We start from the raw sequence: 22545 nt of genomic DNA on the forward strand, positions 1-22545 counted from the left end.
ATGTTAAGATATATACTAAAATTAATTATTAATATAAAATATATATTAAAAATAAATTAAATAATATTTATATTTATATAAAAATATATTAATGATTAATTTTAATGTATAAATAATATTTTTATATTTTTATCGGTATAAACTAACTAACCTCACATTTTGTTCTCGTTCCTTAGCAAAATCAAATATTCATCCCCTTCAGTCTTACATCGCGTTAATAATCATAAAAATTTAGAAGAAGATAACTAAGAGATGGTTTAGAAGAACTCATCTTTTCTTTTTAAATATAATAATAAAAGTATACATTCACACGATGTATATATCTAGTAAACTTTTTCAAGTCAAAATTAAACTGCAGTATATATATTAGTAATGCAAGAAAAATGTCACTAAAGAATCTTAAATTTGCTGAGCTAGTAACGAACTTGTTATTATTAATTTATTATATAATCGTAATTAGTAAGAATGAAAGGAAAGGTAAACGGTGGCTGGCTGTTGAGTGTTGACCGTTGAGAGTCTCACAGAGAGAAAGAAAGAAGAATGATGTGATGAATGACGATGATATATTACTCAAATCACAGACCCACTTATTCTCTTTCTTTTCTTCTTCTTGGCAAATTATCAAACACCTACCAGGCACCTCCAATGTCGCTCTTCATCTTCCTCTTCTTTCTCTTCCTCCTCCCGCCGCCATCGCTCTCCCAAAACGACAACGTAACCTGCCCACTCAACACCACCCTCCTCACCACCCTAGGCGGCGGCTCCGAACCATCCTTCGACTCATCCTCAACGTGTCACAACGTCCTCCAAACCCTCCACCTCCTCCAAGCCGACTACCTCCGCCGCCAATCCCGCTTCGTTCCGCCGTTAAACTCCTCCGCCTCATGCTGGTCCACCTTTCAATCCTACATCACCAAATACGAACCCAATTTCGACGTTCGCTCGCGCTGCGGCCTCCAAACCTCCTGGATCTCCTATGGCTGCATGAACATCACCACCCTCCAACAATTCGAGTCCGTCGTCCCCGCCGCAACCATCCAAAGCGTTAAAAGTAGCTGCAACCAGTCTTTGGATAACAACGCACCCTGCGCCAGCTGCACCACCAGCTTGTCCAACTTGCAGTCCTACTTGAACGGCTCCACCGTCGGCAACGTCTCCGATTGCAGGTCCTACACTTCTATCTACGCTGCTTATCTTGCTGACCCTACTGATACCGGCACCGCTAAGTGCTTGTTCGGCCTTGATTTCTCTTCCTCCGGGAAAAGCAACAACGGTAAGAAGGTTCTTATTGGTGTTGTTGTTGCTGTTTTCTTTGTTTTGGGGTTGGTTTTGTTTGGTGGGTTCTGCGGTTACTTGAGGTGGAAGAAGAAGAGGAACGAGATTACGAAGAAAGGTGGGGTTGGCATGGATCAGATTGGTTTGAGTTCTTCTGGATTGGACTCCATGAACCAGAGCACTACCTTGATTAGGTTCAGCTTCGATGAAATCAAGAGAGCCACCAGGAATTTCTCAAGGGATAACATAATTGGGAGTGGCGGTTATGGCAACGTTTACAAGGGTTTGTTGAACGATGGATCTCAGGTTGCTATGAAGAGGTTCAAGAATTGTTCTGTTGCAGGTGATGCCAGCTTCACTCATGAGGTTGAGGTCATTGCCAGCGTTAGGCATGTCAATCTTGTTGCTTTGAGAGGCTATTGTACGGCCACAACTAATTTAGAGGGTCATCAGAGGATTATTGTGACTGATTTGATGGAAAATGGGAGTCTCTATGATCACTTGTTTGGGTCAAGAGGGAAGAAATTGAGTTGGCCCCTTCGGCAGAAGATAGCTCTCGGAACTGCTAGGGGTTTGGCTTATCTGCATTACGGTGCGCAGCCGTCAATCATTCACAGGGACATTAAGGCTAGCAATATTCTTCTTGATGAGAAATTTGAGGCCAAGGTCGCAGATTTCGGGTTGGCAAAGTTCAATCCGGAGGGAATGACACATATGAGTACTAGAGTTGCCGGTACCATGGGGTATGTTGCTCCTGAGTATGCCCTCTATGGGCAATTGACAGAGAGGAGTGATGTTTTCAGCTATGGTGTCGTGCTTCTTGAATTGTTGAGTGGGAGGAAGGCTCTGGAGATGGACAGCGACGGACAGCCAAATGCACTGACTGACTTGGCCTGGTCATTGGTTAGGGAAGGTAAATCATTGGATGTTATTGAAGATGGAATGCCGGAACAGGGCGCGCCGGAGGTTCTTGAGAAGTATGTGTTGGTTGCTGTGCTGTGCTCACATCCTCAGTTGTATGCTAGGCCTACAATGGACCAGGTTGTTAAGATGCTGGAGACCGATGAGTCTGTGCCTTCGGTTATGGAAAGGCCAATACCTTTTACTGCTGGGAGGATTGATATTGAGAAATCTGCTCTAAGCAACTCAGGGCAGCTTTGTAGTCCAACCGGTTATCAGGCATTCACAATGCAGAGTAAACACCTTTCGGATCCTAATAAGCAAGAAGAGCTTAAGGAAGAAGAAGAGGGAAACTCTGAGTCCGGGACCATGAGCGTGGATTGAGGGCAGGGAAGTTGTTCAATCATCTACTTATACTGGTAATTTAGAACTTTGGACAAGAAAAAATCATTTGATTATCTTGAACTAGCTTAGTCTCAGCATGATTTCTTTGTACATTTTGATTTTGTAGTTTATGATTGTTTAAGCACGATTTCTGTTTGTAAAGTAAAATATTGAGGTTGTACAAAATTTTGATTCTTTCTTAGAGTTGGGAGTGATGGCAATTGAGTATGATCAACTTTTGTTGCTGATTTTGCTGTCAGTTACTCAAATTGATCCTTTAGAACTAATAATACACACTAGAAAATTCTTAAACTTACAATGTACAATTTGAGCAAGCATGTTCTAAATTTAGGTCAAAGCTAAGTTAAAGCTAGTATATTAATTTCTACTGTAACTGTGGATCACCTTAGTAGTTCCTTAAAGGATAGCATATGGTTCAAGAAGTCTTTTTATCCTATGTTACAAAGTAATGAACTTACTCCAGCAGAAAGGATATCAGAGGAAATAGGAAAGTTAATAATCAGATAGGGTGCAACTAAACAAGTGCTATTATGATGCTTGGTTGGATTATTCTAGTTGTTCATAATTTGGTAAGTGATCTTTATTTTATTCGTAAAAAAGAATTCCATTATTAGCCATAAAAGAAGTGCTGGCAGGGGTATTAGTTAGGAACTCCATTATCAGAAAAAGTATGCTGATTCCCTTGTTTATTTAATAATAGGATTATAATTGATCATGTCGTTAACACAACTATAAATTAATGCCTTGGTTGTTACTTGTTAGACAATATAACTACTACTTACTTACCAGGCTGATGATAATAAATTAGGTAGAGGTGGTGACATTTTGGAACATTTAAGTGGTGTGTAATATAGCATATTTGACTCCGGGTACATTTAATAATAATTAAAAAAGAGAATTTAATAATAATTAAAAAAAGAGAGGCTGCCATGAATAATCAAATGAATCAGTAATCTCTGACCTCATTCCATATTCTATTTCCCTGCGAATTTTATGCCAAAATTAGTGTTGAACAGATCTTGAACTTGAAGGGGATTTAGTTATGATTGCTGCCAACAAATGGATGAGGATTGAATAATATATGAAACTGCGGTTAGTGAAGCTTTTGAAACTTATGGGTATCCTTCATTCGTTTTAAAGGCAAAACATACTCACAATATATATTATTGAATTAACTATGGTTAACACTTAATCATTTTAAGTATATTTTATCAAAATAGCAGCAAAAAAACTCATATTGTTGACAAAAGTAACTTGCAAATAAGTCTTCAACAAATTTAAAAATTTGACAAAATAACTATATATTTATATTTTTTTTAAAAAAATTAAAGAACAGATTTTAATATAGTATTTTATAAACATAATTAGAAAAATAATACTTTTTTATTCTTAAAATTCAGTAAATAAAAAAATTATTTTTGTTAGCAATATAAATTTTCAAATACTATTTAATAATCCTAATTTTAATTAAATGAAATATGAGGGATCCACAATAATGATAAAAGGGTTGAAGTTCTTTTCTCGAGTAACCTAGGCTAATAAAGCATCTTGTCTTTATCTCTTAACTTTTTATGGTCTTTCAAGTTTCAAAGAGACAAGCTGGTAAAATTAAATTTAACTCAGCAGCCGTTAGATTGGATCTAAATCCAAATTTTATGAAATTCACACATGGTGGACACAATTGATCATTTATTAGTTACTATTATCTATAAGAAAAAAAACAAACAAATAAATAAATAAACGGACAAACACATATATACTCAAGTGGCCACTGGCCACCAAACATTTATTTAGGATAATACAAAGAAATTTGTACTTGAAAAACATAGATAAAGGCCACAGGTTTTATTAGTTTTTTTTTTTTTTTATCAAAGATAAAAAATTTTATTAGGTGGTTATTTAAAATGCTATTTGTACATTAAAATCAGCCATTAAAATTAACTATCAATGTATTTGTATATAAATATATATGTGATTTAATTTATTTTTAATATATATTTATATTTCAGTATATATTTTATACTAGTAGCTGATTTTAGTAACTAATTTTGGCATACATGTATAATGCTTGGTTGTTATAATAGGAGAATAAAGTGTTGTAAAATAAATAAGAAAGAGGTAATAAAATAAAGTATAAATAAAAAAACATCAGTATCACTATTTATCAATACTATTGTACTACTATAAAAATAATATATTAATATTATATTAGTAGTATGTGAAGGAAGAAAGTAAAAAAGTGTTTTATATAAGAAAGAGAGAGAGAGAAAGTATTTGTTTTTATTATTGCTGTGTGTATTGTCAGAGGCAAAGCCTCTATTTATATACACGGGCCTGCTACACATACAAGCAGTTAAGGCTACAAGCCTTACAAGTTGCCCCAGCCCAGAAATAATACACACGCACTCACTCCTTAGAATGGAGCATCAATAGCACGCGCGTCACACAACGGTTACGCTTTGCAAAACGCGCTCATTATGACTCACTCTTCCTCTTCTCCTTCAAAGAAAACGCAAAGCGTCAAGTTTCAAGGCACATTCCAAAGAAATTACAATTCTGAAGAGACGTTCGAACTCGTCGCGAAGATTAGAAGAAACCAAAAACAAAAGATAGAACTCTCCATCAACAATCTTAAAAAAAAACGAAGAAATATTATTCAAGATAAGTTACTGTTTTATTGATCTTGTAGATTTTCCACATTTTTGTTTCTGATTTTGAAATCGAAGAACTAGGTTTTACTGTTCTTCTAAGTTCTTCTAGGTTTTACTGTTCTTCTTGTTCTAAATCTCATATTACTGTTTTTACTGTTCTTCTTGTTCTAGGGTTTACTCTTCTTCTAAGTTCTTCTAGGTTTTACTATTCTTCTAAGTGGTTCTAGATTTTACTGTTCTTCTTGTTCTAGTTCTTCTCCTAACTGATTTTTCACTGTATATTGTGTAATTTATTGGGTGTATATGGCGTAATTTATTGGGTGTATATGGTTGATTGTTGTGTGTATATGATGTAATTTGTTGGGTGTATATTTCTGAACCCATATAATGTAATATAATCAACTGTTGCAACTGTTCTAATATTGCTAGTCCTTGGGTGTATATTGCTTGACCTTGTAATATTGCTCGACCTTGTATATTTATCCATGTTTGAGTGAATTGAACATCATTTTGAACTAATTTAATTAAATACTTATGAAATCGGTTTGGGTGTAAGGCTGATCTATGGGTGTATTTCTAATATATTGACAGCATCTCTTTTTCATTGTAATAAAAATGGCAAGCAAAAACCAGGTTAAAAAATATGTAAGCACAAAATATATGTCTTAGATCAAATCAGTTTTTCATTATAGAAATATATCTGACTCTAATTTTGCTTTGTTTACAGCAAACCAAAGACCTGAAGTGTGCAATTCATTTGTTGAGTGAGAAATTTGAAAATATGAGCTAGGAGAAGAAAGAAATTGTTAGGGATTTGGGGTTTCGTGGCCTGACGCACATCCCGCTGCTAAGGGTGCATCACAAATTATTAAAGGAGTTGGTTAACTCCTTTAAATTAGGGAAAAACACACTCGAAATCGGCTACGGTTCGTTTAGGGTAAGACCAAGCACAATAGGAGTTGCGCTTGGCCTCAACACGACAGGTAACTCATTACAGACATAGGTGTATATGAGCTATATTGGGGTGTATTTCAAGTGATGTTTGGGTGTATTTCAAGTAATTTTCATGCTATGTTGTTTTCCTTTTTGTAGGAGATATATTTCCTCAGAAAGTCAGTTATAAGGAACTTTTTAAAGAGAACAAACAGATTTTTAGAAGATTCTAGGAGAAGACTCTAAAAAATCTGACAGATGAGATGATGGTTATTGGTGTTGAAAATGAACAGGATCACCTCATGTTCAAGAGGATTTTCATCCTCTATATACAGATGGCGTTCCTGTTACCAACCACAATAAACAAAATCCCCCCTATGGACCTGGCACCAATTTTTAAGATGGACACAATAAAAGAGAGCAACTGGGGAGGACATGTTCTGAATTTCATCATTAAGGGCATAACAGATTACAATCTGAAAAAGAAAAAGTCAATCGACGGCTGCCTGTTTGCCCTGATGATAGTCTACTTCCATCTATCAAAAAATAAAGATAAGAAAGGAGAGGAAAGACCTCCACAACCCTGGATTGCCAACTGGACTAGAGAGCAGTTGGTTGAAAGAATGAGAGAAGAAATGGATGAACATATGGTAAGTGAAAAGAACACCTTGGGTGTATTTTATTTAAGTGAATGCTGTTAGCTAACATTTCAACTGTTTCAGGGAATTGTAAAGATGGCTGAAACAAAGGAGAAATTAAAACAAATGAAGAAAAAAGAAAAGAAAGAAAAAAACAAAAAAAAAGGAAAGCAAGTTCACCATCATCATCTGAGCCTGAAACAACTGAAAGTGAAGTCTATTCTACCTCTGAGTCTGAGACTGAAGAAGACTCAGAGGAACCAATAAGGAAACAACCCACCCGAACAGCAAAAAAGTAAGTAACAGTCTGAGACTGAATCGAATGATGAGTAATGTTCTGAAATATTATTGCTTTCCTTTCGGTTTATTATCAAAATTTCATGTATTAACGGAGCGTCTCTTATTAACTTTCAGAAGCGAAGAATCATCACCAGTAGTGAAGCAAAAAATAAAGAAAAAGACTCAGAGAACACCCCAAAAGTAAGCACTTCTTTAGATAGTATTTTCTGATCAATTTTATTTTATATTTCTGATTCATACTTGTTTTTTTTTTCTCTAAGAGTCAATCCAAAAAGAAAAAGGTTATTGTTGAGGATTCATCTCCTGAACAAGCTCAATCCTATCATGGGTAGAGTACTTTGTAAGCTATATTACCGTTTATCATCAAAAATATATTTGTTAACATGTTCTTTTATGCATGTACTGTCAGATCTGAAATTGAAACTGAAGAATTAGAAGAATTCTTAAGGGAATCTAAGAAGAAGAAAAACAATGAAAAATCTGCTGCACAGGGGTATGTCTTGTTGGAGTGTATATTTCCGATTTTAAGGTGTTTTCTTTGCTAATAATTGTTTCTGGTTTGCTAGGGAGAAGGAAGCTGACCTGCGATCGACAGAAGGTCACTATGTCTCATCTGAAACGTAAGAACCTTTATTTCATAAAATCTTGTTATCCTGATTTAACAGTATAGTATTTTTACTGAATAATATCTACTCTATGTTTAGAATATCGGAGGTAAACTTAGGAAGTGATGATCCTTTGTCTTAAGGACACACAGATCAAAGTAGTGTAAACAAATTGGCGGAAAGCATGTAATTTCTCTTTCTAATAACCGTTGCATTTATTCTTTTATTACCTTATACTTCTAATTCTATATATATTTTTTTTAGAAAAAAAAAGTCCTTTAATGTTTTATTAAAAAAAAAAGGCAGAAAAAAAAAAGCAAAAACTAGAACTACGTAAGTTCTCAAAAAACAAAACATGTCTTTCTTTTGAATGCTTCGGGTGTATTTTTGACTTTCTTAAGGTGTATTTCAGGTTGAGTCTTGTAGAAGAATCACCCAATGACCAAACTGAGGAGAACATGATGGTTGTGCAAAAAGAGACACAGTCACAGACAGAAGCGCTTTCGATGTGAGTTTTCCGAGTAAATTTCAATCTTATAACCATTTTATTTTCATTGTTTTTCTTAACCTTTTATTTTTGTTTTGTTTAGAGTTCTAATTTAAGTTTGTCTACCTCCGTCCCAGACAACTCCAGTGCCACAAATTGAACAAACCCCTATAACAGAAAATAAACCAATTTCTATGCCAGAAAATGAACCAACCATTGTGCCAGAAATTAAACCAACCCCTACAAAATGTCCAAATAAAAAAAATAACGAAGGAACTACAAAAAGGTAAAAAATAATCTTAAAGTGTATTTGGTTATAATTTAGGTGTATATTATTCCTTTTATTACATCCATTCATTCATAGAATTCAATAACAAATTCAATAAAAAAAAAGATATCAGCAGAAATAGAAAAGTTAATAATCAGATAGGGTGTAACTAAATAAGTGCTATTATGATGCTTGGTTGGATTATTCTTGTTGTTCATAATTTGGTAAGTGAGCTTTATTTTATTTGTACAAAAGAATTCCATTATTAGACCATAAAAGAAATGCTGGCAGGGATATTAGTTAAATTCCATTATCAGAAAAAGTATGCTGATTCCCTTGTTTATTTAATAACTAGTGTATGTTCCGCATCAGGAATAATACATAAAATTAAATTATATAAAAAATTTTTATTAAAAAATTAAACAGAAAATATATGTAGTAATTATTATAAATATTTTATAATTTAAAAATATTAAAAATAATTAATATTTATTTTAATCAATTTAGATTAGTTAAATAGTCATCTCATTTGTTCGTTTAAGCAATTACTTAAAATTTAAATTTTATTTTGTGTGTAACAATTCATTAGTTAGTGATAGACCCTTAACAATAAAGCATTAATACGTGGTGGATTAGTCCTCAATTGTAGAATTAGAAAATTCGTACAAAAAAAAAATTATATCTATTTTTAAAATAGATTAATTTCTCATTAATAGCAATACTTATAGACTTTCGTCTTTGTTAAAATTTACCTAGAACAATTTTATTTGGGTGGATACTACAATGAAAATGGCAAAAATATCTTCTCATGAAGATGCTTTGGTTAAAAGTGTGGTTTATTTATTTAGCCACACTTTAAACAAAAACAACACTTTTATAACTATCAAAATCTAACCATACAATCCATCATCCAAAGGTCAAAAAGAAATATACTCATATGAAGACAATTATGCCATCTTCATTGTAGTATCCACCTTTTATTTGTTGGTACTATATTCATTCTAAAAATCAAAACAATATAATCAACATTGTTGCTTGTTAAGATTTCACATTTTATGATATGATTTTTAAATTTTTACACTTATAGATTTATGTCATTAAAAAAGTTATTAGATTAATTACTATTTCTTAGTAATATGGTGTACCAAAACACTATCGTTAAGTATTAGTTAATGTGAAGAAAAATCAATAATAATAATCTTTATTATTCAATATATAATTAAGAAAGTTTTCAAATATACCCAGAATATTGGTGTTTCGATAACCTTAACGGTTGATTTTAATAAATACATATTATATATATTTTTATAATTAAGATAAACAGTTGGTAATACACTTGAAATTCTTCCTATAATTTATTCTATTGAAAATAAATTAGTATTTTAATTTCTTTTTAATTAGTATTTATCCTACAATTATTCCCTTAAAAAACGCAAATCTCCTCGTATCTACCAATATTCTTTGAAAATTTTTAGAAAAATAAACACAAAAGGGCATAATATAATTATCATACAATAATCAATTCAATATAATTCAACAAAATTCATAACATATTTATTATAAAAAATAGCATTTCAAAAGAAAAAACATAAAAATATATTTCAATATAATAATATAACATAATGTTTTGGAATGATACTGAACGACGTAGTGATAGACTTGAAAGGTAGAGAAAGTGAGTTAGAGAGAGAGAGAGTTTGAATTAGAGGCAAGAATTAAGGTTACTAAATTCAAGAAATAAATTTATGTATATATAAATTAAAATAAATTAAATAATTTTATATTCGCGTGTATTTAATGGATCACATAGGGTGGATACTTATACCCGTGTCCCCATCCATTTTTGCATGGCGGGTCATGGAGATTTTACGAGTCTCTATCTAGTCCTAAAACACAAATAATTCCCACAAATACTTGTTTCTGCTATTTTTGTAATCATTTCTATTGCTAGCAATTCATTGGTTCGTGACGTGGAGTTATTCGAGTCACTTAGTAATTTTTTAAATAATCAAAGCCTAGATTATATCATTTTTTAAAGTTATATGTATTCTTGTTATAACAATATATCATTTGTGTAGCAACTGAAATTTAATTGTCAATAGAAAAGTTATATATAATATCATATCGTAATCAAATAAGTGTTTAATCAAAGAATTTAATATTTATATAATGTGATAAAATAAATTGAAATTTGAACTTAATCATAGTAAGTGTTTAAGTTTAAATTTTCATAAATCAAATTTTTTTTGTCAAAGTGAATTATGCAATAAAAAATTCATAAAAACATTATTATGCTCAAATAATAGAAATAAGATCATATTAATTATATTTATATAATAATCTAAAATTGTAAAATTAAATATTCATCTCATATAATATATATATATATATATATATATATATATATATATATATATATATATATATATATATATATATATATATATATATATATAACCTCAAAATTGATTTTTATTACAAGTTTTCTTGATAAACCTCAAAATTTTATAGTTACAACTTTGAAGTAGCAGTGAAAACTGTTAATACGTTGGTCAGCCCAGATCATAGTCCCAGTTGTAAGTCCTAGTAAGGCAGTGAATCCGTTGATTAACGAGGGTGGTCCCGTAACTCGCAAAAATTCTAACTATAAAATGGCTAGTTTATTGAGAACGATGAGTAGTTTAAATCTAGGAAAAAATAATTCTTTAGTGATAAAAATAGATAATGATGAAGCATCCACCTCTGGAACTAAAAATGAATTAAAAATAGCTAAATTAGAAGAAAGTTTTCATAATTGGAATATACCTATAATAGATAAAGATAAAGTATATAAAAAGAGAAACTTTTGGGAAGGAAGAAATTATGAAATTCATATGTTAGAATATTGTAAACAAGGAACAAGTAATAATAAGATTATTACCATCTTAGAAGAGGATAAGTTGAAAGAACATAGCAGTAAAGGATATAACTTCATCCATATAGGATTAATACAAGTAGTCATAAAACCTAATTTTAGAATAGGAATTAATCTGCCTATATTATTAACCTTAAGAGATACCAGATTCCAAAATTTTAGTGACTCATTAATAGAAATATTAGAAAGTAACTGTCATGATGGACCAGTTTTTTTTAATTGTTACCCAAATTATGCTATGAATTTAAAAAATGAATACACATGGCACGCCTTAAAATTGCAAGTAAGATATGATGAAACAATTATAATGAGAAATATGATCCATTCGAAATAATTTATAGGATATATTATAAAATTACTAAGGTTAATTATGACTTTAAAGCATTAAGACAATCCTCAAAAGAAGAAACGATAATTATGCATGCAAATCTAAAAAGATCTAATATACAAACACCTAGAAGATTAAGACACGAAGAATTAAAAAGTAGAATGCCTGAAGAATAGATAATATCTGATGGTATTGAAGAACCACAAATACAAAATACCAGAATAAGAGAAATAATAAGAGAAGGACCTGATATTAGAATTAGGATGAATAGATCCCAATCATTAAGAATTCCTGATAATGTTGAAACTATTAGTCATAGAAATTCTATATATAACTCATCAATAGGAAATATGGATAATATTGTAGAAATTGACAACAGAAGGCCAAATATAGCCACTGCTGTATATAAATCACCTTCGGAATTTGATCCAATGAAATCACAAGTTTTATCAGTAATTATAAAGGAAGAACCATTTGAGATTGATAAAGAATGGATAAGACAAGATTTTAATGCTGATTAGAATAAACCACTAAGAGATTGGTATTTTACCAATCATTCAGAAAATGAAGTTATTAGACTAAGAGAACTATTCTATGATTTTATGAAAGAAAATAGAATTAGTTTATACTTCTTTGATTGGTAGGTTAATTATTACTCTAAACTCGATAAGAAATTATGTCCTTTAACAAAACAAACTGTTGTTTGGAAAACAAGCTCAGGATCAGTAATAGAATCTGAATATCCTCCTAAAGAAACTATTAAAATACCAATTAAAAAAGACCTAGAAGTTGAAGCAACACCCTATAAAGATAGCAATGCAGAAGGAAATATAGAAAAAAGAGATATTAAAAAATTACATCAACAATTAAACTTTACTAATATCATGTTAGATATAATGAAAAATCAATTAGGAAGAATGGAAAATATGGAAAAGGTCATTAAGGTAGAAAAACCCATAGAAGAATCTATATATAAATTACAAAGTTTAGATAATATTAGCTTAAAATCTAAAGTAGAAACAGAAGTTGAAGAACTAAAAGAAAAACTTAGGAGTATTAGTCTAGGAAAATTAACAATTAATACATTATAAAAGGAAGAAGAATTAGAACTAAATAAAATATCCCATAAAAGAGATTATCCTAAAACAAGAAATTATTATTCTAGACCATCACCAGTAGATGTAGGCCTAGAAGAGCGAACACAATTAGTGCAAGATAGTTTCTCAGGATCAGACTTAATAGAATGTAATATAGATGGATTAAGTGAGCAGGCCATTTTAGATTAAATGTGTAATATGACTATGGCTGCAACTGCCTATAAGATGAGAAAAGCTTCTGATAAAGAAGCAGCAATTATGATAACCCAAGAATTTACAGGACAATTAAAAGGTTGGTGGGATAATTTTCTCAGCATCTAAGAAAGAATTAATTATTAATAGTATTAAACAAGAAGATCAGTCACCAGACGCTACATCCACATTAATATATACTATTATTAAAAATTTTGTAGGAGATCCCAGTATTTTTAAAGATAGAATACAAACTCAATTAATGAATTTAAGATGTCCAACCATGTCTGATTATAGATGGTATAAAGATGTTTTTATGTCAAAAGTCATAATAAGAGATGATGCACATGCACCTTTTTAGAAAAAAAGATTCGTAGCAGCCTTACCAAAATTATTCTCTGAAAAAGTATTACAAAAACGAAAACACAGTTCGGGACCCAGATTCCCTATAATTCATTAACCTTTGGACAATTGCATAATATAATAGTACAAACAGGTATAGAAATATGCACAGATACCAAGATACAACAGAAAATAAAACAAAAAAGTATCACGGGAAAAAGAGAGCTTAGCACTTTCTGTTATCAATATGGAATAACTCCTGAAAAGGCACCTAGTGGACAACATAAAATTAAAAAAAAATTATAAAAAACCTAAATATAATATAGACAAACCCCTTTATTATGAACAGAAATATTATAAAAAATTTCATAAGACTCCTAAAGGAAAACCTAAATTTTCTAATAAGAAGAAACAAGTAACATGTTGGAAATGTAAAAAATAAGGACATTATGCTAACAAGTGTACGAGAGAACAAAAAATAAATAAAATAGAAAATAAAAAGATTAAACATGCTTTGACAGCTATACTAATCAATTTAGAGTCAGAAGAAGAATCAAGTTATGAGGGTTCTTCTAAAACTGAAGACTATTTTATACAATAATTAGACCTTATGTCAGAAGAAGAGAGCTCAGGAGGAAATAGTGGAAAAGAGGAACAGGATAATAATAATTGTTTAGGAATATGATTATGTAACTGTGGAAACTGTGAAAAAATTGTAAATGTTTTGACTAAAGAATAAACTTTTACACTAGTCAAAATAATTGACAAGTTAGAAGATACGCCATTAAGGAATGAGTTCATAAGACAATTAGCTGAATTAGTTAAAAAAGAAGAAGAAAGTAAGAAAGAAATAAGACCCATAGAAATAAAAAAATTTATAATCGTTTTAAAAACCTACAAGAAGAAATTTTTCTTAATTCTCTCAAAGAAGAGATAAAAAAGTTAAAAAGAGAAGTTTCAGAATTAAAACAACAAAATATTAATATGGACTATAAATTACTAAAAATAGAAGGAGAAAACACAATAAAAATCCAAGAACAATCTTTGCAAAATAATGTTAGTCAAATAGAAGGGACTAGTAACATAACAATTCCCGAGAATTATATTAACCTGGGTACAGAAAATTATATAAATATGCTAACTTTATTAGTAAGCCAAAAATGGTTCACTACAATAACCTTAATAGTAGGAGAAGAAAAATTTGATTTAATAGCTATAGTAGATTCAGGAGCAGATGTCAATTGTATACAAGAAGGGTTAATACCTACAAAATATTATGAGAAAACTACAGAAAGAGTCCTAATGACAGAAAATGACAAAATGACTATAGACTATAAGTTATCTAAAGTAAAAATTTGTAAAAATAGGGTATGCTTTCCCACTACATTCTTTTAGCAAGAAATATATCTCATCAAGTTATATTAGGAAATCCTTTTACTTTATTATTATATCCCTTTAATGTCGACATCGACGGAATAACTTGTACAAGAATCTCCAATCATCCTATTCATTTTGAATTTCTCACCAGACCAAAACAGCATGAGCTCAATATGTTACAACACCTATCTACACAAGTTAGTGTTATGGAAACAGAAGTAAGACAAATTAATTGTTTGGGTCAAGAGAAAATTTTACAACACTTACCGCGTCAAGTTAATATTATAGAAAGGAAGACAAGATAAATTAACTACTTAAACCAAGAAGTTACACATAAAAGAATAGAAGAACAATTACAAACTTCGGAAATATAAGATAAAATAAAAGCAATTGAAGAAAAAATTAAGACAGAATTATGTAGTTTAAATCCCACAGCTTTTCAGCATAGGAAATTACATGAAATATCTTTACCATATGAAGATGGGTTTAATGAAAAAATTATACCAACAAAGGCAAAACCAATACATATGAACAAAGAATATCTAGAATATTGTAAAAAAGAAATACAAGAATATTTGGATAAGGGACTAATAAGGCCTTCAAAATCACCCTGGAGCTGTACAGGCTTCTATGTGATGAAAGTATCTGAAATAGAAAGAGGTGCTTGATGATTGGATTTTTGACGGTATAGAATTTCACTATTGAAGTCTCGTTGCAAGTATAGTTTCTAAACCAATCAAAAATCCTTTCATACAAAAGATTGTTTGTCACAAGTAACAAACCCCTAATTTTATAAGCCGAAGTATTCAAACCTCGGGTCGTTCTCCCTAGGAATTGTAATGAAGTGTCTTGTTATTGGTTGTGAGTTATTTTTTGGGGTTTTGATAAGAAACATGAAAAATAAATGGCAAAAAAGTAAACTAATGGCTAAAAAGGTCTTGGCAAGGGTTGGTGGTCAAGGATCTCTATCCTAATCACTAACCACAATATGAGAATTGGCAAGGATTAATCTCATTAAATCATCCTCTAACTAGTAGTAAAGGAAAGTCAAATGAGCTATATCAATCCTAGTCCATAAATCCTAACTCTCCACTAATTCAATTAGTGGGAACTAGAGTAAATGGCTCCCAATCATCAATTACTTGGACATTAGTAACTCAAGACTTCCTAAGTTACCTTTCCAAGCCAAGAGTATAAAATTCTACTCTAAAATCCAACCAAGCATTTCATCAAACACTTGGAAGGCATAAAAGGAAAACATAGTAAATCAACAACAAGAACAAAATCTAACAACAATTATTGAAAGGAATTAACAACACAAATCAAAAGGAACACAATTATTATGATTTACCTTGAATTGAATTGAAAGAGAAAGGAAGGAACAAAAGTGGATCTACAATCAAAGTATAAGAACAACATAAAGGAAGTTACAACAAAAGAATAGAGGAAGATGAATGTAACAACAAAGAATTGAAAGGTAGAAGTAGAAGAAAGCAAAGATTAAAACCTAGATCTAAGAACTAATCCTAATCCTAATCCTAATTCTAGAGAGAAGTGAGAGCTTCTCTCTCTAGAAACTACTTCTAAAACTAAACTATCACTAATGGTCAAAAGTATGTTGATTCTTCTTCAATCCTTGGCTTAAATAGCATCAGAAATGAGTTGGATTGGGCCCACAAGGCTTTAGAATTCGCTGGCCACGTTTTGCTTTAAGTGAACCAGGTGGCAGCAACGGCGCGTGCGCGTACTATGCGCGTGCGCGCCACCATACGTGTAGCAACTATGGCAAATCTTATATCGTTTCGAAGCCCCGGATGTTAGCTTTCTAACCCAACTAGAACCGAATCATTTGGACCTCTGTAGCTCAAGTTATGGTCGTTTAAGTGCAAAGAGGTCGGCTTGACAGCTTTCCGGTTCTTTCATTTCTTCATGAGTTCTCCAACTTTTCATGCTTCTTTCTTCATTCCCTTGATCCAATCTTTGCCTTCTAAACCTTAAATCACTTAACAAACATATCAAGGCATCTAATGGAATCAAGGAGAATTAGATTTAGCTATTTTAAGTCCTAAAAAGCATGTTTTCACTCTTAAGCACAATTAAGGGAGAAGTTATAAAACCATGCTATTTCATTGAATAAATGTGGGTAAAAGGTCATAAAATCTCCTAAATCAAGCACAAGATAAACCTTACAAATGGGGTTTATCAACCTCCCCACACTTAAACCAAGCATGTCCTCATGCTTAAGCCAAGAGAAAGCAAAGGGCATCAACATTTATTCAATGGAAACTAACTAAATGCAATCTACCTTCATGCAACTATCTAAATGAATGCAATTGCTTGGTCAAAATAAATCAATTTCCAAGAAGCATATATGCATAAGGGCTAAGGACTAGCAAGTCTAATCCATAATTGAATTGAGTTATTAAATATTTTTACAAACTTGCATGAAAGGAGATGATCATGGGTGGAAACATGTAATTGAGCATCAAACCCTCACCGGTAGTGTTTGCACTCTATTCGCTCAAGTGTTTAGGGTCGATTCTCTCAATTCTCTCCAAATCATGCTTTCTAAGATTTGTTTTTCTTCTAACAATCAACAAATATTTCATGCATGCATACATATATCATGAGGTCTTTTCATAGGTTGTAATGGGGCTAGGGTCAAGGTATGATGCATATATGGTTAAGTGAGCTTGAAATTTGAATCTTTGATAAGCTTAAACTTCCCACCTAACCTATGACATCCTATACAATTTCAAAGCTAGCCTAACTACCCATTTTTCACCTTTTCACATACTCATGCATTTTCTTTTTCATTTCACAACACTTATGCATTGATCTTATTGAGCTTCGCTTTGGGGCATTTTGTCCCCTTTTTATTATTTTTCTTCTTTTTTTCTTTCTTTTTCTATTTTTTTCTTTTTCATATTATTTTTCTTTTCTTTTTCTTTTGTTTTTCTCATTTTTTTCTTTCTATATACAAGAACCTCAATGCATAAGGTCTATACATTTGATCAACACATGAGCATGTACCCAATTCCCAATATTTCCAATAATAATACAAAACTACCCTTTTATTCACCCAATGTCCCAAGATTCCCACACTTGAATGATACTCACACACAGTTGCCTAAGCTAATCAAAGATCCAAATTAAGGACATTTATTGTTTTCTATTTTAGGCTTGTAATGTGCTAAATTAAAGAACCAAGTGGGTTAATCGTAGGCTCAAATTTGGCTAACAATGGAAGATAAAGGGTAAGGCTTTTTGGGTAAGTGAGCTAAATGAAATGATGGCCTCAATCATATAAATGCATGAATACACAAAATAATGGACATAAAGAATCAAACAAATCAAAGATTACAATTATAGAAAGAGAATAATGCACACAAGAATGGAAAATAAGTGGTTATAAGATGTAACCACACCATTAGGCTCAAAACTCACTTGCTTGTGTTCTTAGCTCAAAAAACATGATCCACAAGATATATAATTCAAGCAAGTTTGATGAAAAGTTTTCACTTAAATCAATTGAAGTGCCCTATAGATAGAAATCTTGAAAATTTTCATTATTTTGACTAAGCTTATTGTGTATACATATGCAAAAATTAAGAAAATGCAACAAAAATCCTAAAATCCTAGAATGAAATGCAAAAGTGTTGGAATTAGAAACTTGTCACCTAAAATCGCCGACCGGTCGGACGACCTCCCCACACTTAAAAGTTTGCACCGTCCTCGGTGCATCCAAAGATGAGCAAGTGGGTACGGCGAATCTCCGGATTGCTGCGTGTTCTTTCTTCCGCTTCCATGTTTGCTTGTGGTGCATTCATAATGAAAATAAGAAATATAACACCATAAGATGAGAAGATATAAAATCAAGGAAGCATATATTGTTGGAATGAGGTAATTCACTAGAATTGAGTGGGTAAATTAGTGTGACATTAATGACAAATAAGTGTGTGAATTCTAAATTGCGCGGTTTAGAACACACATTAGCATAAAAGTTATGTCACAAAAGAAGCATGCACTTCACTTATCCTAGTGTGCTTGAGATGCTCTAAGTAAACTTGTAAGGTAGGACAAGCATTAAAGAAGCATGAAAGCATTCAAGCCAAATATATATGGATGCATATAATCATGAACACAATGCATTAAGGTAAATGCTCAACATCCATCAAGAAATTGCCTAATTACAAAATAAGGCTCAAATCACATGGTGGCCAAATCATGCAATTCAAAAAGAGTTACAAGTTCGAAGGCAATTCTCGTCACTTGGTATTCTTAAAAGGTAAGCGTGAAAAACTCAAAACCAAGTAGCAAAATATAACCTCAATCATAGAATCCAACAAAGATTATCTAAAAACATTCATGCTAAAATAGTATTTAGGCAATAAGAGGCAACAATGTGTAGTAAACAAGATCAATAAGCCAACACTTATAATGAAAATGGAGAAAATAAAATGAAAACTAAACTAAAGCTATCTAACAGACTAACTAACTAACTAATTAACTAACTAAAATAAATGGGTATCTATGGTGTTTGGAAGTGTTGGATGAAGGGTAGGAGAGGGAAAGAAGAAAGGACGAGGAAAGAAATGGAAAGAGGAGAAGAAAAGAAGTGGATTGAAGGAAGGGCATCCACGCGTACGCGCACATGGCGCGCGCGCACCGATGGCTTATTTCGAGAGTGGCGCGTACGCGTCATGTGCGCGAGCGCGCAAATAGGTTTGTGCCTCAGGCCCAATTTCCGCACAGTGCATGCCTAACTCTCGGGTCAAGGTATGGAAGGTGGAACTTCTCAATCCACGCGTACGCGTGCATGGCGCGCTCGCGTGGATGGTCCAAAACGCTTGATGCACGCGTACGCACGCAGTGCGCGTACGCGTGGATGGTGCTCTGTTTTTCAAAAATTTTTGCTATGTTTTGCACCAATCCAAGCATTCTAATCCTCCAAACAGCTACCAAAACACCTTAAAACCTTATTTAACATACTAAACTATCAACTATACTCAACTAACTAAACAAAATATGAAATCAACCAAATTCTACACTATTTACAAAAGAGAAAATGAAAAGATGTTACCATGGTGGGGTGTCTCCCACCTAGCACTTTTGTTTATTGTCCTTAAGTTGGACTTATGGGGAGCTCCTCATCAAGGTGGCTTGTGCTTGTACTCATCTTGGAACTCCCACCAATGCTTGGTTCTCCATTGTGCCCCAAGATCCCCTATTTGTTGCACCAAGTGTTGATGGAGTTCTTCACAAGCTTGGGGCTCCCAAAATTGATTCTCCTTGTGCGATCCGGGATCCCACACTTTATTTTCACACCCGTCTTGAAGTTGATCATTGTTATTAGTCCATCCAGGTGGTGAACAAGATGAATTCTCTATGAAGTTCCCAACAATCCTCCTAGACCCATCTTTTTGAGCACTATTCCCACCTTTGTATTCAACTCTTGAAGTATCAACCAAAATGAGCCTTGATTTGCAATGCCCACCACAAAACCTTTTCCGCTTATGCTTCATCCCACAAACTTCCCTAAGTTGGCCATCCGTTTCAAGCAAACAATATTCAAGTGGGATAATAAAACTAATAGAAATGAATTTCACCCACTCAAATGAAGGTGTAGATGGCAACCTAGGCAAAGATGCTTCCAAAGATCTTGACAAAGCATAACAAACCCTCGTTCTTCTATTTCTAGGGACTTCCACCTCTTCACAAGATCTTTTGATCTCAATCCTTTGTTCAACAATTTTATCTAAACCTTTTCCTTTACTCAAATAATAATAGGGAGGGTGAGAAAAATTTACCTCCTCAACGCTTTCAAATCCAACCGGAGAAGGTTCTTCATGCCCAAAGGATTCTTCACCACTAAGACTTGATGCTTGATATTCATCACCAAGGGAACTCAATCCTTGCTCTATCCCATCCAAGTCTTCATATGGAGTATGCCTTGGAAGGTGTGCACTTTCCTCCCTAGCATCAATTTCAATCATCTTGGAGGGGTTTTCTTCAACTCTATGTTCCTATGAAAGGCTCCGCATCTCCTAAGTCTTCTACCACTTCTTCCTTGTCTTCAACAATTAAAGCTTTCTCCAATTGTTCCAATACAAAGCAACTTCCTTCATTTTCCACCGGAGTTTCCAATCTTTCCTTCATGCTATGTTCTTCAATTGATTCTCCACATGTAGCCATGGGAGTTCCTTGAGTGTTCAAGCATTGGGAGGCTAATTGATTTGTTACCGCATCCAAGGCGGCCATGAAATTTTGCACATCCCTTTTCATCTCTTCTTGCTCTTGAACAAGAACACCAAGGGTTTCATCCATTAGAGGTTGGGGTGGATGGAAGGGTTCATAGTAGGAAGATGGTTCTTCTTGGTAGAGTTGTGGTGGATCTATGTTTTCCACTCTTTCCACTTGTTGCACAACACACTCCATGGTTGCTTGAAATTGATCCAATGCTTCCTTGAGATGATCTCTTGACTCTTGTTCCTCTTGGATAATATGATTAGGATCATGTGGCTCTTGGATCAATGGATATGAGTATTCTTCCATGGGAGGTTGTGGTGGGAAGTAGTATTCATCTTGTGGTTGAAAATTTTTATATATTGGAGGTGGTTCATCTTGGTAATAATGTGGAGGGGGTGGCTCTTGAAAATATTGATGTTAGAATGTTGGTGGCCCTATATGTGGTTCATATGGCTCATATGGTTGTTGGAATGGTGGATATGGATTAGGGTCATATGAAGGTGGTTGGTAAGAAGGGGCTTGTGAGTATGGTTGAGAGTTATGTTGAGGATATGGTTCATAGGCATATGGTGGTGGTTCTTGAAAGTCACAAGGTGATTCACCATAGCCATTGGATTGGTATACATCAAAGAATGGCTCTTCTTCGTAGTGCATTGGTGGAGGTTGTTGCCAAGAAGATTGATCATATGCATATGGCTCTTCCCACCTTTGGTTGTCCCATCCTTGATACACATCTTCATTGTACTCTCCACTTTCTACAACATAGTTGTAACCACACTCATAGCCAAAATGAGAATTCATAGTGAAAAGAGAAAATAAAAACAAAACTACTAAGAAATAATGAAACAAAGTCCTAACTAGCAAGCAATCCAAAAAAAAATCAAGCTATTCACAATATTCACATATATACAATAACCAATAACATAACACCATTGCAATCCCCGGCAACGGCGCCATTTTGATGATTGAATTTTTGACGGTATAGAATTTCACTATTGAAGTCTCGTTGCAAGTATAGTTTCTAAACCAATCAAAAATCCTTTCATACAAAAGATTGTTTGTCACAAGTAACAAACCCCTAATTTTATAAACCGAAGTATTCAAACCTCGGGTCGTTCTCCCTAGGAATTGTAATGAAGTGTCTTGTTATTGGTTGTGAGTTATTTTTTGGGGTTTTGATAAGAAACATGAAAAATAAATGGCAAGAAAGTAAACTAATGGCTAAAAAGGTCTTGGCAAGGGTTGGTGGTCAAGGATCTCTATCCTAATCACTAACCACAATATGAGAATTGGCAAGGATTAATCTCATTAAATCATCCTCTAACTAGTAGTAAAGGAAAGTCAAATGAGCTATATCAATCCTAGTCCATAAATCCTAACTCTCCACTAATTCAATTAGTGAGAACTAGAGTAAATGGCTCCCAATCATCAATTACTTGGACATTAGTAACTCAAGAGTTCCTAAGTTACCTTTCCAAGCCAAGAGTATAAAATCCTACTCTAAAATCCAACCAAGTATTTCATCAAACACTTGGAAGGCATAAAAGGAAAAGGAAAACATAGTAAATCAACAACAAGAACAAA

At 32.9% G+C, this 22545-nt stretch overlaps 1 protein-coding gene across 1 annotated transcript; it reads left to right on the forward strand.

Moving 5' to 3' along the window:
* Window positions 1–426: 426 nt before the first annotated feature.
* Window positions 427–2871, forward strand: LOC112696159 (probable LRR receptor-like serine/threonine-protein kinase RKF3). Its single transcript, XM_025748779.3, has one exon. The coding sequence runs from the start codon at window positions 553–555 to the stop codon at window positions 2557–2559; it is 2007 nt and encodes a 668-aa protein (XP_025604564.1). The 5' UTR covers window positions 427–552; the 3' UTR covers window positions 2560–2871.
* The last annotated feature ends 19674 nt before the right edge of the window (window positions 2872–22545 follow it).

Source organism: Arachis hypogaea, chromosome 6 (genome assembly GCF_003086295.3).
Source record: "Arachis hypogaea cultivar Tifrunner chromosome 6, arahy.Tifrunner.gnm2.J5K5, whole genome shotgun sequence".
NCBI lineage: Eukaryota > Viridiplantae > Streptophyta > Magnoliopsida > Fabales > Fabaceae > Arachis > Arachis hypogaea.